Source organism: Melopsittacus undulatus, chromosome 6 (genome assembly GCF_012275295.1).
Source record: "Melopsittacus undulatus isolate bMelUnd1 chromosome 6, bMelUnd1.mat.Z, whole genome shotgun sequence".
Lineage (NCBI taxonomy): Eukaryota > Metazoa > Chordata > Aves > Psittaciformes > Psittaculidae > Melopsittacus > Melopsittacus undulatus.
The window spans coordinates 41221762-41239472 of record NC_047532.1 but is presented as its reverse complement, the minus strand read 5'-3'; the positions used below and the strand labels follow the sequence as shown (position 1 = coordinate 41239472).

Sequence of the window (17711 nt, the reverse complement as noted above, 5' to 3'; positions counted from 1 at the left end):
TTATTTTGCCATTTTAACTACACTGATAACGCTGACATTTTCTGCTTTCAGAGTACTTTCAGAGTATTTCTGTTACCACATCTTTGCATAATTTGGTGTTTTCCACTCTTCTTGGACCAGAAAAATACACTGATGATGTCTTCAACAGAAAAAAACCCTGTAATCATTCAAGCTAAGACAAAGTCAAAATTCTACTGAGAAGAAATTTGGCATTTTAAACAAAAATTAGGAGGCCAAGTTAAAGAACAAAGGAAAGTTAATGCAGACCATAGCCTGCTGCCTTGCATTAAAAAATACAAAATGTTTTCCTTCACAAAGACATGGGCAAACATAATCTTGACAACAGCCCTTTCTTCTTATGAAGATAAGCTTATAGGCCACTTTTAATAAGCATGTTTGTTATAAAGCTGTTCTAAAGCATAATATCCTTATTTGTCTTCTCATGATACACACAAGGAATTAGAAGAAAATCCAATTAAAGCACACCCTTTGCATCACTACATCTGGATGTGACAACTCTTACTACAGAAGCACCACAGTTTTTAGAACTTGTTTTAGGACTATTATAATAGGTCTTAATCAGGGACTTGAGAGTAAGAAACATGCAAATAAACAAGACAGTACTTGTCCTGAATTACTGTCACTTAGCATGCTGTCATTTATATCTTCCATGAATATTAATAAAGGATCATTTTATTCACACTAATAAAAGGCCTGTGTGAATCCCTACCCTGCAAATCTAAGAATCAGTAGAAGATAAACCATAGGAAGACTGAGAAAATGACAAATCTAAACACAAATGCTACAAAACAAGTTTTAAATATCTCTAGAAGACCATGAACCCCATCACTATCTTCCTGACCTTTCCTGAGATCAGTTGTCCTCATGCCTTTTATTTTACAGATCATACAACAGTCATAATATCCCTTAAGCAAAAAAAAAAAAACCAAAAAAAACCACAAAAAAACAACAAAAACCACACAAACCCAAACATAAACAAACAAAACGCAACCAGAACAAAAATCCCAAACACCAATGCCAACAGTTAAATGCAATTCAATATCTGCATCTCATTTTTCACTTCTGAAGTTAAACTTCTGAGAGAACAATCACTGTAAAAACAGACATCTCAAACTGCCTGCATCCATGATCTATTTCTGGAAAAAGTTTATCACCAGAAAATCAAATCAGTATTGAAACAGCAAGAAGGGGTGAAAATGTGTTCAGAGGCTTAGACCAAAGCTTTCCCAAGCTGAACACTTCTATGGAGAATCAGATCCTCAACAGACAACAGAAGACATTGAGCTGAAGAACTGATCAAGAGGAAGCATAAAGGATGTGTAAACTCAAAAATTCTTAGAAAATTAATTTCCTGGATTTAAGTTTAACATGTATCATGAGAGAACTGTCAGGAGCATTCTTCCTTTGAACCAAACCAAACAGAAAACAAGCAAAACACTGGTAATCTGTGCCTTTAACTATATTAGAAGTCTAACCTACATTACAGCCTACACAGAGTAAACAAAGAGAGCAAAATCTACATTGGGCACTGAAAGCATGCAAGATAGCAGTCCTAATCATGACAGAAAAATGGTTCTTCAAGTTTGTTGCGTGGTTTTGGTTTTCTTTTTTTAAATCAACAGTGTTAATTCTACAGGATTTCTAGAGCACAAGCAGCGTATTACTCCTATCTGCTCTCTACTACTACCATGTAATCCTGCCTTAATCATAGTTTCTCATATTGAACTGGCAAAAAAGCATCTAGAAGAAATGAGATAAAAGGTAAACTTGGATTAATATTAGAAAGCTTAAATGGTTTTAATTACAGATGCTGTTCACCTTTGAAGCAGCTACACTTTGCTACTGTATCAACAAAAAGTAGGTAAACGTCAGTGTAACCACAAATCCCTAAGAACTCAGTGTATTAATACACTGTGCAGATTACCGTAACTCTTTAAAATTGATAACACTGTTTCCAGCATTTCAAACAACCAGCCCCCTGAGAAAGATAAGCACGGCTTACCGAAGAGAAGGAAACAGGCAAACAAACTCAACCTAATGCCTTAATTTCAAATTCCTGAGAATTCCCCATCCCCTTACTGTCATCATCACTGCTCATTTTAGGAAAATTTTCCTTCCTGGTTTCACATATTTCATTAATTAAAGAATTACCACTGCACAGCTGAATGAAACAAAGGCCTTTCAAAGTGTTCTTCATGAAAGCTTTTGTCTTGGCTGAGAAAAGCAATTAGGCTCTTGGCCAGCCTAAGCCTGTTTTGGGGATTCAGGTTCAGCTCTTTGCTCTAAGTCAGTAAGCAGGCATCTCAGGCCCCAGGCGAATATCCCAACCTATCAGATTCCCACTATTTCAAGAACAAATCTGTGCTTCTGAGTTACTGAGTTTTCATTCTTTAACCAGAAACTCCTTCCGGAAGATGAAAAGACCTTCCTGTCAAGATTTCCACAATAACTTCTACAACCTACTTAAACGCTTCTATTAAAATGAAATTAAGGGAGATTAACATTTCCTGATTAACACTATTTCCCATTAAATCCTCTCTCCAGCTCTAATCTTGAGACACGTTATTTGACAAATGGGGAAAATACTGCCTTTAATAATCAGCATTTGGAGTCGCAGTCTCCAAGCTGCTGCAGTGTAAGTGCAGGTGAAGTGTTTTGCTTTGATACCCACTACCTGATAGATCTTCTAAGCCCAAGACAATGGAATGACACCTTCCATTGTAAGGAAGCAGAAGGAATAATTTATTTAGCTCTTGAAACAAATCATGACTAAGGCATTCAGCTTGTTAGTTTGTTGGTATTTGCAATGATTAACCAACACCCTACGTGACTCAGTATCATTATTAAAAGTAAACTTGATAATTGCATTAACAGATAAAAAGTCAATAGATAAGACTCAAAAGAAACATTCCTCTCTCTGTGAAATTATTACCTCATATCTAAAGTGTCATGAGCCAGCATTCCTGTCCAATGTAGCAGTTTTCCTCCTCACTTCCACAACCCTGAGCTGCTTTCTCTGTTCTTGCACCACAGCTTCCCTGTGCTAAAGAATTCATGTGATTGCATGCGGAAATGATCAAGATTAAAACTGACCCAGCAGAAGAAAAATTAATGGTTTTAACCCAGAACAGCTCCCACTTTAAATTCACTGCTGGACCAAATGAACAATCCCACCAGCCAATAGCCAAAGACATCTCCACCTCCTTAAGAAATGGTGGATTAAAAGAACTGTAAAACAGAGTTTAGTATTTCATGTAGTATGACTTAGACAGTGTTTCACTCATCTTTTAAAGCCACAGACCATGCCAGTCTCTACAGAACTTTTAGAGATTTCTGACAAGAAAAGCCCCAAAGCAGACACAAGACAAAAATTAAACACTCAGCATGATTTCTGTATCTCTCTTAAAATTACAAAAAAAGAGATAACAAATAATAAATACTGTAAATGCAATAAACCATTTCTTGTACTTAACTCAGATAACTGGAAGGAAGCTGTTGAGAGTATCATATGTTCACTCTTAATCCAAAAACAACCTACATTTTTTTCTGCTTAGATCACCTTCTCTCAAACTTAATGGCCCAATGAACCACCATCAACCCTTGCACTCAAGACTTTTACAGTTAGGTCCTATAACTGTTACTATTTAATAGTGGCTTGTGATGCCAAAACAGATGCTTCTCCTGCCTTATATGTAATTGTTGGAGAATCACTGAATTAGACCAGCAAAATTCAGATTTTCATTGTGCAGACCTCTAGCACATTGGGTTTTGTTTGGCTTGGGTTTATTTATTTGGTTTGGTTTTGGATGTTTTTTTGTTTGGTGTTGGGTTGTTTTTTTGGGTTTTTTTTTGTTTTTGTTTTTTTTTTTATTTTTACACTGGAAGCATAACTAAGAGTAGATTCATCTTAAATTACCATTCACAGACTCCCTCAGAAGTCACTCAATCCCTGGGAAACAGCCTAAAAACTGATGAAATAGGTTTTCATCCAAACACCCTAGTCCTCTAGACCTGAGTATCAATTAAAACACAGGGACCAGGACCAAAGCTAGACTCTCAACATATTTTCTCAAGTATGAATTTTGGCATGTGTTCTGCAGTGAGATGTTATGAACGAATATGTAGTCATTACTGACAAGAGGTAAACAACCAGAACCCTGGGGTGTGTGAAAGCGGGACGAGCAGGGCAGCGGAGGCCCCTCTGGTATAGCCATCCTCACTACCCGGCAAGGCTACCACGAGAGGGGGGGGGGGGGGGGGGGGCTGTGCCTGCGCTCAGCCCCCCTCCCCCCCCGCTGACACCCAGAACCCCAGGAGAGACTCCCCCAAACAAATCCTCCAGATCACCTAAGTTTAGAGCAGCACTGGAAGTCATTTTAACAAGTTCTTTAGTCTCAGAGGGTGTTTTTTTCCGCTCCCCTCTTCCTTTTTTCCCCTACAAGTAAGGGCATGTCCAGGACTCGAAATGTTAAAATTACAGTAAGTGCACCGAAAAACTCTCATTCGAGGAGCCACCAATGACAGAAACCCGCTCATAGCCGCGCCTGGCTTCAGCCCCCGCCGGGGAGGAGACGTTCTCGACCCACCAGATCCCGCACTAGAGGGGAGCCCGCTCCACCCGTCCGACGGAAGGATCGCCTTCAGACCCACGGCCAGGCATCCGCCACTCCCGAGGTACCGGGCAGGGCAGCGCCGGCGCCACACCGCTCCGCCCCAGCCGGCCGCCACCTCTCTGGCTGCCCGGGCCCCACCTCCTGTTCCCACCGCCTTCGGAGCTCCGCGCCCTCACTCACCCCTTGTAGTAGGCTTTCACCCGGACCTGGTGGGCGCTGTCCCCGCCGAGGCCGCCCCCTCCGCCGCCAGGAGCCGACATGGTGCTGTTGCCACTGCTGTCCCGCTGCGTCGGCATCCCCCCACCCCGCGGCGGGCAGCACCTCCGGGGCGGCAGCCGAGAAAAGGGCTAGGGGAGCGGTAGGCGGCTGCGCGACCACCGCCGCTCCCCGCCGCCTCCTCACAGCGCCAGGCCGGGCGGGTGGGACCACAGGGTGGGGAGCACCAGAGAAAGGGCAAGGGGTGAGAGCGGAGCCGTGCGGGACGGTGCAAGAGGGGGTACAGGTCTTTCCCCAGCAGGAGGGAGGAGCCACACAGCCGGCTGCCGGTCAGCAGCTCCGCTGTCCGGGAAGGCGGGCGCTACGCCTCCTGTGTACTCCCCCCGCATACGCGTGCTACGTGGGCTCTTCCCCGCGGGACTCTGCGCACACCTGTGGAGCGGAACGCCCCACGCCAAAGAGGACAAGGGGAGGCGGCGGCGCACAGATCGCAGGTATTGCAGTAGCGAGGCTGCCTGACCGGGTCGCTCCCGGCCAAGCTAGCCAAAAGCCACTCGGAGGCCCCTCTTCACCTTTCCCCTAGCCCGGAACAAGGGCACGTACGGCTCCTCCTCAACATAGGCACTTGGTACAGCCCGCCGCGAGGCATGCTGGGGCTGGTGGGCGGCTGTCCGGCGTTGGCGCCGGCGCGGCGGGAGGGCGGTAGGGCGTGGCGTCGGCAGTGCGGTCGGTAGCAGGCTGTTAACAAGCAGCTCTTCTGAGGTACAGGGGCGGGCTTCTTGTGGCAGCAGCTCCTTCCGCAGGAATTCACACAGCCGGAGCTACGTTTGGGGAAGGAGCGAGAGTGGAAAATTCGTCACTTTCCCTCGGTACCGAGAGGACTGATCCTGCTCTGAGGCCTGAAGATTCAGCAACGCCCACAGCGGCACTCTATGGAAAGCGGCTATTCTGTGGGCAGTGGAAGCACAGCCGCCGACCAGGCTCTCCACTTGAGAAGTGGCATAAAACCAAACCCATCACTACTGCCTGAGCACCAAGAAAACCAGACTTGGACACATTAACTGTGCCTTTTGTACCGTGATTCCTGTATCAGTTTTGTCACTACCCACCCGGTCTGACAGGTTAAAAATTCAGGATTTTAGCACAAAGCCACAGCAGAAGTGGCCAACACAGAGCTGATGGAAGCAGGCCCCTCAGCAGCTGTGGCAATGTGTTTCTCACTACCTCTGTCGACAGAAATACTTAACCTGTAAGAATTCTAAAGAATCCATTTAACATGGCCTGTCTGCAAGATAGTACATTCAGTTCTGTGAAGCTTTAATTACCTATATCAAATGGCCAAGGTTTTAAGATAATATGAAGGATGCTTTTTAACTGGGGTGTGTGTGTGTCTGTGTGTGAAGAGGTGTGGTAAACAAAAGGTGCTCTATTAAAATTTACCAGCCACTTAATCATTTTAAGTAGTGTTTCCTTCCAGCCTGGCCTACTAATATACCAGCAGCCTCTTCAATAACACATACTACCCAATGTCTCCTGCATGGACAGATATAGCTAGGTAATTAGGTAATCCTAATACATAGGGAACCCACGTTTTCTTCTGTTACAGCAAAAACTAATTTACAGTTTTTTCCACTACTCCCTGCCATGCTCCAGTCAGCATCACATCTGTATATAACACCTCAGAGTTCAGCTTTATACAAGATCTACACTTTCCAATCCGCACACCTCACTGTGGTGAGCTTCCTCGCCGCTGCCCGGCCGCGAATCCCCGCTCGGGCTGCTGTCCGCCCAGACCCCGCCCGCAGCACCTCACGAACGACACCGCACTTCAGCAACAACATGGCGGCGGAGGCCGTCACGTGCACGGCGCCGGCGGCACCCAGTGCGCCTGCGCGGCACCTCCCCTGAGGGAGGCGAGAAGATGGCGGAAGCAGAGTGAGCGCCTTGTCCGAGGCGAGTCTCCCGGCGGGACGCGCGGAGGAGGGGGAGCGGCAGCGGCAGGCCCCGGCCAGGCCGCGGCGGGGCGCGTAGGCGGAGACCCGTCCTGACAGCGCCCAGCCGCGGGCCGGCCCCGCGCGGGGAGCGGGCGCCGCCCCTCCCGCCCACCTTTTTCCCGCTGCCCGGCGGCAGTTACCGCCTGTGGGGCTGCTGGGGGCGGTGATGCTGGGCTGGAGTGTGGCAGCCGGGTCGGGAGAGGCCGCGGCCCCCAGTACGAGGGGCTTAGGGGATGGGTCAGCCCAGCGGGCCCGGCTCTGCGGCCCGAGGCCCTGCCGCTGCCCAAGGAGTAGCCCCGAGACTCCCTCTGTGGCCCAGCCTGTCGGGCCCGAGCAGCCCCCCCGCGGGGTTGCGCCGTGCCGGTTCGCGGGCAGGTTGCACCGCCCAGCGTGGGTTGTATTTCCACAGAACATAGTTGTAAATTTCCTGGTTTTCTTGTTTTTTAGCGACCCCAAGGTTTGGACAAGGTTGGCCTTATCTACTCGAGCTAGAGTTAAGGGAAAGAGGATTTATTTTGCTTTCAAGCATATGCAGGGGTTGAGCTTAGAGGACATTTTAGTTGTATTTTCTGTGGTGTGTACCCCTGAGAGTTGTAAGGAGAGGTCATGAATGGAAAAAGTAAGAATAAGCTTTATATGTTAAAAACAAAGCTATTTTCAAGTACCAGTTAACAGCTGCAATATGTCAGTAGTGTTTGTTATTGCCGTGATGTTTACCAAAACTCAAATTCTTAAAATATGAGTGGTGACATTTGTATCCACTGTGAGGTAGTTTAACATTATTGGCATAGTAGGTTTGGATTTGTTTGTTTCTTTTTTTTTTTTTGCTTCAGGCAATTACTTTGACAAAAAAACATATAGACTGACAAAAATTCTCAGTGTTTACATTATGCAGTGTAACTTGAAATTATGTGATGTCTCATACTGTTACGGCTTGAACAAATGCTTACTTTCAGTATAGTTTTCTGTTACACTTTGTATTTTGGGCTTGCTTAAAATCAATAGTGGCAGTTTAGTCTGTTTTCTAAAATTTGCTTTGCATTACAGAGGTTCTTTTGAGTTGAAGTTGCTCATAGGCAACATGACTGTGAGGAATTCGTCATATGTTTAAGAAAGTTAATTTTACTGTAAGGTAGGAGTTTTGCCTGTTTGGTAGTTGAGTACTTGATGAGCAGTGTCATATGATTATTTACGAAGTTTTTTTTATAACTGGTCTCTGCATGTAGTGTTGTAAAGTCTGTGAAAGAGACACCGTAAAGGCAGTATGATTTTAAAGTCTGTAATGGTTTTTGCTCGTTCTGTCATATAATAGTCATCTGCTAAACTGCACTGGATTCTTGGTTGCCTTGCTAAAGATAACCACTTTTAATGTATTTCCCTTTCTCTCTTAAACATTCCACTTCTCTCTGAAAGAAAGAAGAGGCTTCTACCAGGTCTCATCTGTTGGAACACTTTGCTGTTCCTTCAGCCAGAAGAGGGCACGCTATTTGTGCGTGGTGGTGCAGTGCTGTGCTGTGTTTGTGTTGCGGTAGGACTAAGGGCTGCAAGTAAGCGTCTCTTACTTAAGTCCGGGGTTAGAGGAGGATTCGAGATGCAACTCAGCGCCAGGCCATGCTGAACCGAAATTTAGGAGCAGATTCCTGTTCTCCACTGTACATCCATTTTAGGAGCAACTTGGACAACTGTTTTTGAAAATTAGGCACTTCCAGCCTAAAGGATTAACAGCTCTCATGGACTGAACTGATGGAATAGCTTAGTAGGCTGGTATACACTGCACATCTCACTAATAATACATCTAAAACATGGCTGAGAATGAAGGAAATAAAACATCCAATGTTGTTTTCTTAGGCTGATTTAACTGGTTGCATAACTCTCTGCTAAAACTAGCTAGACAAGTTGTAGGTCCAAGTATTTTTGTTTGCTTTTAGTGTTCTACGGAGGGGGATGGGACTTTTTTTCAAGGTACTTTTCATTAACGTTATGTGAAATTAATGAAAAGTGGTTTTAGAAGGGATGCTGGCTTTATTGCAGTTGAAGTGTTTAACCCCTGAGTGTTAACTTGTGCTCCAATGTAGGTAGACAAATGGCATTGATAACACACAACAGGTCTGAATTTTTAACAGCAAACGCATATTTTTTTCCTTCAGTGTTAATAGTAGGGAATATCTGCTTTTAAAGCATGCTTTATTGCCATGAATGTTCTTTGACAGCAAAACATAGAAGTATACAATACAATGGTAGGTGTGAGGTCCTTAGATAACATCTATCTATTAAAGTTTAGTTATTCCAAGTACTCAGGAGCTACAGCATTATGTGCAGTTATTTCTCTACTTGCAAAGCAGTTGTGTTTTGAGAGGTGAAGCTAGGAGCCTGGCAACATTGTATTCTACTTTCAGTTGTGTGAGTTGAAACTGGTAGTTATGTTCCTGTTTGATGCAGCATCCAATGTTAAACAATTGGTAATGCTGCATTTTTACTAGTACGTTGCAGCTCTTTCTGAGTATTTTTCTGAGCCCTTATTTGTTGTAAGAAGGAAACATATTTTCTTCCCTCAGTTTTTTAACATCCTTTTAAAATCAATAAACAGCAGCTATACTATTAATTGTTAATCATAATACTAATACTGAAAAAGAAACTTAAATGTTCCTCAATATATTAAGATACGTGAATCTTTTCAGTTTTAAAGATGATATTTTGGCAGAGAGATTTCACTCTGCAGCAGAGGGAAGTATAGTGCTGGGGAGGAATCACCAAAGGTGCTTGAGTAGGTAGTTGTTTCTTTGGTGCCTGCTGTATTCTGTGAGATGTTGCTGTAAAAAGTAAAAGCATTTTTGCTTGCATCTTTTCCACCTTTTTCCATGTCACGAGTGATTTTTTGCCAAGAACATGGTTTTTCCCATGTACAGAATGATTGGCCAGCAGTCTCAGTGCTGTGGGGAGAAGGGATGTTGCAGTATTTCTATATAGCTTGCTAGAAATCATAGAATAATCTTGCATGTATTCCTAAATTGGTCACCTCTTGCTACTTTTGATGGGTCTTAGAAGATTTTTTCTTTTTTTTTTTTTTCATTTGTGTGTGCTGTGCTGGCTTCTGTTTGTGAACCGCTTTTATTTCGATTCTGCCAGGCTGGACGAACACTGCACAGCTATGGAGAATGAATCAAACACCACAACATGTTCTGCATCTACAACTACTATCACTACCACCTCCACTTCCCGGACACAGCTACCACAGATATCTGTCTACAGTGGCTCTGACAGGCATGCTGTCCAGGTACTGAGCTCTTTCCTGTCCTGTATAGGGCTCTCAAATACAGTCATTGCATGATACTTTACACAAGATTAACTTTCCATTGCTAATTACTGTCATCTTTCTCAGTATGTGACTTATTTTCAGAAGGTGTTTCCTACCAAAGGGTACTTAAGAGTAGTGCAGGGTACAGGCCTGCCTCCCAAACAAGGGAGAGGAGAAATGCTGAGCTGGGTTTTTTTTCCATTCCCTAAGGTATAGTTTATTAACATAAACCTATACAAAGTTACACAAAATAAAGCTGGCAGTTTGGCCAACATTGACTACAGGGATATAGAGGTAGCTCTGTGTTACAGCTGCTTTGGATCCAGCCCCATCCTGCTGTTCTTTTAATTGGGTCTTTTCAAATTCTCTATGGTCTGTTCTGTTGCGTTTGATGATTCTCACACGCTATCCTGATCTTTCAAAAAGCAAAATGTTATGTAGGATTTGTTGGCAGGAACCTAAGAGGCTTGGGTTTTTGTGTCATTGAATGATGCTGTATTACCAACTGATTGTCAGGCTTTTCTTGAAAATGTGAATATATTTATGTTGACTGTATTCTGTGACTTGGGTGAGCACAGTGATGGAGCAAGTTCAGTATTACATGATTGGTATGAAAAAGATTTATTTGGTTTTATTTCCTTGTTAAACTTCCACATCATCTCAATGTGGTGTATACTTTGTAATTGTAATTAATTAACCTACTAATTCACCACAGGTTATTCAGCAGGCCTTACATCGTCCTCCTAGCTCAGCTGCTCAGTACCTCCAGCAGATGTACGCAGCCCAACAGCAGCATCTAATGCTGCAGACTGCTGCTTTGCAGCAGCAGCATTTAAGCAGTACCCAGTTCCAGAGTCTGGCAACTGTACCACAGGTGAGAGTGAAGATTGCTGGAAAAGAATGGTGTACTACTTTCGAGAGCAGGACTGTAATTTTAGAGCATTGTCAAACATAATAACAGCTTAAGTGCCTGAGCTTAATGCCTCACAATAAGTCTATTTTAACAACTTTGTTATTTTAAATTGTATCTTCCTCCAAACTCTTTGGAAGATTTTGTCTAGTGTTATACATGCTCCAGTAGGCTACCATTCCATGCTTCATTGCATACATTATGATGCATCATGTAAATCATCAGACAGTAGTAAATATTAAAAATAGGCCACTTCAATCTTCATCCCATTATTTCCTCTAAAAGTTGATGGGGAAAGCAATGAATAGCAATGTATCTTAGTGAAAGCAAATAAAAATAATGAACATCTGGTATCTTAGTATGTTTTGCCACACGTCTGGCTGTGTTATAACTATGGCAATATTTCATTTTAACTCTGCATGTGGAAACATAGGAAGAAAATGGCATTTCATTTCTGAAGCACAGCTTTTAACATTAGTGAACACTGGAGGAGAGACCCATTTTCAAAAATTCAAGCAGTGGAAAAGTTTCCTTTGATCTCATTTGACCTTGGATTAAAAATACTGTTTTGCAGAAATAGGTGGTTGTTAATGATTTTACAATGGAAATGCCAAAACAAAGTTTAAGACTTCAGGGATAAAGCAGTTTGTTGCTAGAACTGGCACTGACTCGTCTGTGCTCCTGGCTTTTTCTTCTATAACTTTACCATTAAATCGTGGTATTTTTTTTTTTTTGTGGTGGATTTGTATGTGGCCTATACAGTTGCAAAGACAGAGCAAAGCAGATCAGGATGGGGAAGGCTAAGAAATTTTGGTATGCAGTCTGTTAATACATAATCTAGATCACTGCCCGGGTGTTCATCTGAAGGGCTGGAATAGTGTACTGTTACAGACAATAGGTATGCATACATAAGTTATCGTTCTAGAATATAAGGATATTCTTTACAGCATTTATAATTTTTGATTTTTTTTAGATCACTCAATAATAAAAAATTAATGACAGCTTTTAATGGTCACATTTTAAGTTCCGAGCACCATAGGTAGTGAGCTGATCAGTTAGCTCCATCATTAACTGGTTGATAGACTTTACCTCTGATGGTTTTTGTTCAAGTCTTGATCTGCAAGATTCTGAGTGCCTGAAATTGGATAGGAATTCAATGCATTTGCCACCTTGCAGATAGCATTTCGTAGTGCAGAGTGAACTTTGCTGTAAACTAATTCTGCTGAGTAAAGAATTTTTACTGTTAACTCAGAGAAAAGGTAATGGTAGAGAGGGATGTTTCTGATGGTTTATGCAATTATATGAACATCACTTAAACACTTTTGATTTCAGTATTTGACACCTATTCTTGCTATTTAGGCAAGCCTGTCAGGTGGGAGGCAGTGTACTTCCCCCACTGGGAATGTCACTCAGCAGTCAAGCATGTCGCAGACCTCGGTACGTAACTGAACAAAGCCCTCCATCCGTTCCCAAACCCTCTTGGTTATTACCTACTTAGAAAAAGAGAAAAGATTTTAAGTTGGTATGGTTGAAACTAGTATTACAGAAACAGTAAATAGAAGTAAGATAACTCTGTAGTAGGTGATGGCTGTGCTTCCAGCATTCACCAGTCATCCTGACATGTGGTCAGCCATCATCGTTGGCCACTATTGGAGGCTTCCCCGGTTCCAGACCTGTCTTGGTACTCCGAGGGGCAGCTACCTTCTCCATATGCACCAGTGACTGTTAGGCCACTGCAGGAGTCAGTCACTCACTGAGCTTTCATTTCTCACATGATTTCTTACTGTATTTTCACATTAGTTTCTATATTCAGGGCACTACTGTACATTAAAATCATTAAGTGTGTGTCAGCAATTAAAGAGCACCAAATCTCAAGATTATAAGTCAATACTCACAAATGTGTAATAAACTGATTAAATATTTATAGCATTCATTCTTTTATTGATTATCATCTTATTATCATGCATCTTCTATGCACTTTCAATTATTTTATCCATATTCTAGACATGTGCTCAGGTTTCAGTTACTAGCAGCTCTGTGTTCAGTTCATGCTGTATTTCTTTAAGTGGCATCTTCAGACATGTAATTTGCAGTTTATGTGCAGTTTTACAGTTGTCTTGAGTAGGATTTTGTGAGTCCTACAGACATCCTGCTTATTAATCATTCCCTCAAGCTGTTCATGACTTCAGTGCATAGCTTCAGTGACTTAACTGTATAATTTTTTAAGCTCTCATAGCATTGCTTTGGCTTACTGCTGTTAGAAGTAAAATCATTCATTCATTAAATTTAAGAGGGAAAATCTTTAAAGATGTCTGATGCTAAACTAACAAAATAATTGGGCTGGGATTTTTTGAGGAAATCTTTTGAGTAAGTGATGAAAAAGAGCTGGGCACTTAACTCTGTTAGACCGGTTAGGGGAAAAAGTGGAAAAAGAGCCCACCAAATCAAAATCACAATAGCTTTTGTTTAAGTGCTATAAAGAGCAATTGCTGAGAAACATTTAATATAAAATTGTAGAAAGTTTTAGTCTCCAGTCATATTTAAATGTGCATATGTAGAATGAAGAATCAAAGTCTGTGTATGGTGACACAAAGAAGTATCCTGATCAGGCTGCATAACAAGCATAATAGAAGGTACCAGTCCAGTCAATTAATATTAACATTTAAAGATGCTTAAATATTAAAATTCAAGTATTTTTTAAGAAATTTTGCAAGCTCATGCTACATACTCTGCAAACATGTACTTCAATGAGGTATAATTTTCAGGCTTCAAAATATCATTGTTTATACTCAACTGCTTATGTAGTGATAGGAAAAGGGGTAACAGGTTGAAACTTAAACAGCAGAGGTTTAGACTGGATATAAGGAAGAAATTCTTTACTGTGAGGGTTGGTGAGGTACTGGAATGGGTTGCCCAGGGAGGTAGTGAGTGCTCCATCCCTGGCAGTGTTCAAGACCAGGTTTGATGAAGCCTTGGGTGATATGGTTTAGTGTGAGGTGTCCCTGCCCATGGCAGGGGGGTTGGAACTAGATGATCTTGAGGTCCTTTCCAATCCTAACTATTCTATGATTCTATGATTATTTACTGGAAAACATTTGCTTGCAGTTCAAGATTTAAAATGTACAACCTTGACAGAATCCAGTGTTTGCAGCGATTGGCTCAGTATGGGTTTTGTTCGTACCTCTACAGTTCAGAGATTTCGGCTGCCCCTGCCGTTTTTGTCAAAGGCTTTCTGGCTTTAGATCCTAGTGTGAATGAATTTCCATGACAGAAGCAATATTTTTGTTTCCATAGATTAACCTCTCCACCTCTCCTACACCTGCACAGATAATAAGCCGTTCACAGACCTCCAACACCACCAGCAGCAGTATTACCCAACAGACTATGTTGCTGGGGAGCACCTCTCCAACCCTGAGTGCAAGCCAGGCTCAAATGTATCTACGAGCTCAAATGGTAAGTTTTGATTACAATTACAGCCAAGCTGTGACAAAGCTTGGCTTTGGTCCCTCCCTGAGGTCTCCATGTACACACCACCCCCTTAACATTTTCAGGTTTATTTTGTTTCTAGAAATTATTTATAAATACTTTTCTTTAGTTTCAGGTAGCATTGAGAACTTAGTTACCAATCTGTGAACACATATCTCCTGAAACACTGTAGACACCAGAAGTAAAAGGATTGCTGTAGCTTAGTTCTCTGGTGAAATTTGCTCATGTGTTTTAAGCCTGGCTGTACCACAATTATTAAATTGGTCATATGTGGGGAAGAGCAGAAAGAACACCTGTTTTTTTTCTGGCTGTGTAGAAGGGCATACTGGAGCCTTTCTATGTTCAAGGTAAATTGCTTTCCGAGACACTGGTAACATTCAGAATTCTGACTCTCGATTAAAATATTCTTATATTTAACTAAGATTGTTCTTTGTATTACTGTCCTCAAAATTCAGGTTAGATGCATAGCTTTCATTCTCTTCAGACTGACATGAAACATTTTTGGGGGGGTTGATTTGTTTTTGGTTTTGTATTGTTGTTTGGTTTTTTTTTAATTCAATACTCGCTCTAGTTTCATATGAGTTGAACCCTACAATCTGTGTGGGAACTCATAGAAATTGCTGAAGTTGTACATGAATGCTCAGGTACCAATAAGTACTTTGTAAAGACCAAAGGCTGTATTATGGCTTGTGTGAGTTGATGACCAGAGCGCTGGTTCAACTACATAACATAGGAAGAATCATTGTTACACTATGCTGAGATTCAGATCCAGAGATCTGTGACTGCAGTGATATATAAAATTAGATTCAGGCATGAGTTCCTGCAGGAATTGCACTGAAAAAGCATGTTTGGGAAAATAAATCCTTTGTTCTTTTTCTGAAATTTTTCTTAAAGATGTGCAGCAATGCTGTTATGCCAAGATGAGGGTTTTATTCTTTCTCTATTCTTTTCCTACATGTTTATTGGAAAAGTAGTATAACTTGAAGGTAGGGATTTAAAGATCTAATCCTTTCCGTTTGCCAAGGAAAGGATTTCTTGAGTCTGTGGATTGAAAGCAAAGCTAGATGCTGAATGCACTTAGTACTTTTTAACAGAACAGGAGCTACATATTCATTTCATGTCCCTGGCTTTCAATATGTGTTAACAACTTAGTAGCTGAAGCAATATGAGGATGCCATTGCTGGGTTTTGTAGTAGCAGTCACTCTCAGTGACATGGATTATTGATACAGTTTTCCTATTCTTTTACGCTAAATTTTCATCCAGACTCTCAATGTCAAATCCCATGTGTATTTATAGCCCAATTTCAAGAGCAAAGCTTGCCCTATTAGTTTCTGTTTAGAATGCTATTGCCAGCCTTGATAGTTCAAACATCATAGTTGTCTTTCAGTGTTTCTGGCTAACATGAAGTATTTTTTTATCACCAAGATTTTTTTATAAAAAGGTCAACTCGTATCTCTAGCTAGCTGATGATACCAGCTTCATCACCAGATCCATTCAGTTCCAGACAAAAACCTTCATGCTTTTTTTCTTAGCTGCCTCTTTGCAGTTAAGATCTCTTTAAAAATGTGGAAGACTAAGTAATGTTCTCTCTTCAAAGCTTTCCATAAAACTTGTCTTTGCTGTATTGCCTATAAAGAAATTAATGATAGTTGGGTGTGCTGGTATTCTGAAGTTAGTAATTTCAGGTTGGTTTTACGATACCTGTTCTCAATATGAAACTAAACTAGCATAGTTAAAATCCATATAAAAACTCTATTTATTAAATAACATTTTGACAGATTGGAAGATCTAAGTTCTCTTTCTTTAATATAGCAGATATTGGGCTGTTTTATTGACTTTTTCTTGCCATTGTTTCACTCATTTTAATAATGGAGGGAAAGCCCTCTAACATGCTTGTATTAAAGATGATGGGTGTATGTGTATATGACAGATTTTTCTCAAGATGTAGAACAAATATGTTAAACTATTATTTTTATTCACTTAAAACAACCGTAAGTTGTTCTTTTTGTAAGTTAATCTAAAAGTAAAATGTAAATCTTGCAAGCTGTATATCACTACATGTAAGTTATGTGTATCTCTTTCAAATACTGTTTCTTTCACATATTTTCAGAGTTTCAGTCTCTTACAGATTTATTTTTTTTCTTGCTTAACAGCTTATTTTCACTCCTGCGACCACTGTGGCTGCTGTCCAATCTGACATTCCTGTTGTCTCATCGTCTTCCTCCTCTTCTTGTCAGTCTGCAGCTACTCAGGTGAGTTTGTGTAAGTTTATTAAAAGTATGTCCAATAAAGTGCGCCAAAACCGAAAAGTAGAGAAACATTGCACTTAAGTTTACTCGCTTGTAAGAACTACTCATGGTTACTGGTTATATATAACTTCAGTGTCTGCTCTTTGCCGTCATCACATATTTAGAGGTGATTACGTATATATGTAAAATTTTGAACCTGGGTACGATATTTTAGGTCTTTGTAATTAGTTCTCATTTTTATTACTTTGAATAACTTCATGTTATCAGCTGAATTTGTACCACGTTTTCACTGCTCACTGTTTTTCTTTGTAATTCAGAAAAAGTACACATTGTACGTATTGCTACTGAATGTATTAGTCAGTTTTCTGGTGATGAACGTCCGTCTAACAGATTTATGCTTTCGTGAAGGAGCTTCTTATTTATCTTAGCAGTTTCTTTAAAAGCCTTTGATTAACTGACCTTGCTAGAAACCTTTTAGAAATCCAAGTAAATTACACCCATTGAATATTCTCTGACTTTATGCTGACCGCTTTGGAGGATTCTGATGGATTTAAAGACCTGGAAGATGGGTCACTTCTGAGATAATTCTAATTCATTGAATCTTGTCTTCCCTCTGCTTTTACAGTAGGAAGGTGAGATGGGCAGAGCTTGCTGGAATCCAACTGTGTATTTATGCAGGATGTTGCTGAGCAAGCTCACAATGTTAAAGTTCATCAGTTGAGCTTTTATTGAAAAGACAGACTGCTTCTTCAATCATAGAGTTGTCCTCATAATCCTTTATCACAGCTGCCTGTCTTCCTCTGGATTTTGCAGATAAAGTTTGAAAATTTGGACAGGTGATTGGATGTGCTAGCAGCTTTTCTTGCATTTGTATCTTTGTCTTTTGCATTCAGTGTAGAGACATCAATAAAGCTTATCACTTTACA

General features: G+C 41.3%; 2 protein-coding genes across 2 annotated transcripts in view; one reads left to right on the top strand and one right to left on the bottom strand.

The window, feature by feature from the left end:
• Positions 1 to 5440, bottom strand: part of PRKCI (protein kinase C iota) — a 28946-nt gene extending 23506 nt beyond the window's left edge. Inside the window, exon 1 of the mRNA XM_005146881.4 lies at positions 4815 to 5440. Within this exon, the coding sequence (XP_005146938.1) occupies positions 4815 to 4930 (116 nt within the window). The 5' untranslated portion in view covers positions 4931 to 5440. The remainder of the gene's footprint in view (positions 1 to 4814) is intronic.
• Positions 5441 to 9970: 4530 nt separating this feature from the next.
• PHC3 (polyhomeotic homolog 3) overlaps positions 9971 to 17711 on the top strand; it is a 33662-nt gene continuing 25921 nt past the window's right edge. Inside the window, exons 1-5 of the mRNA XM_031047095.2 lie at positions 9971 to 10118; positions 10855 to 11013; positions 12409 to 12486; positions 14344 to 14502; positions 16690 to 16788. Of these exons, the coding sequence (XP_030902955.1) occupies positions 9993 to 10118; positions 10855 to 11013; positions 12409 to 12486; positions 14344 to 14502; positions 16690 to 16788 (621 nt within the window). The 5' untranslated portion in view covers positions 9971 to 9992. The remainder of the gene's footprint in view (positions 10119 to 10854; positions 11014 to 12408; positions 12487 to 14343; positions 14503 to 16689; positions 16789 to 17711) is intronic.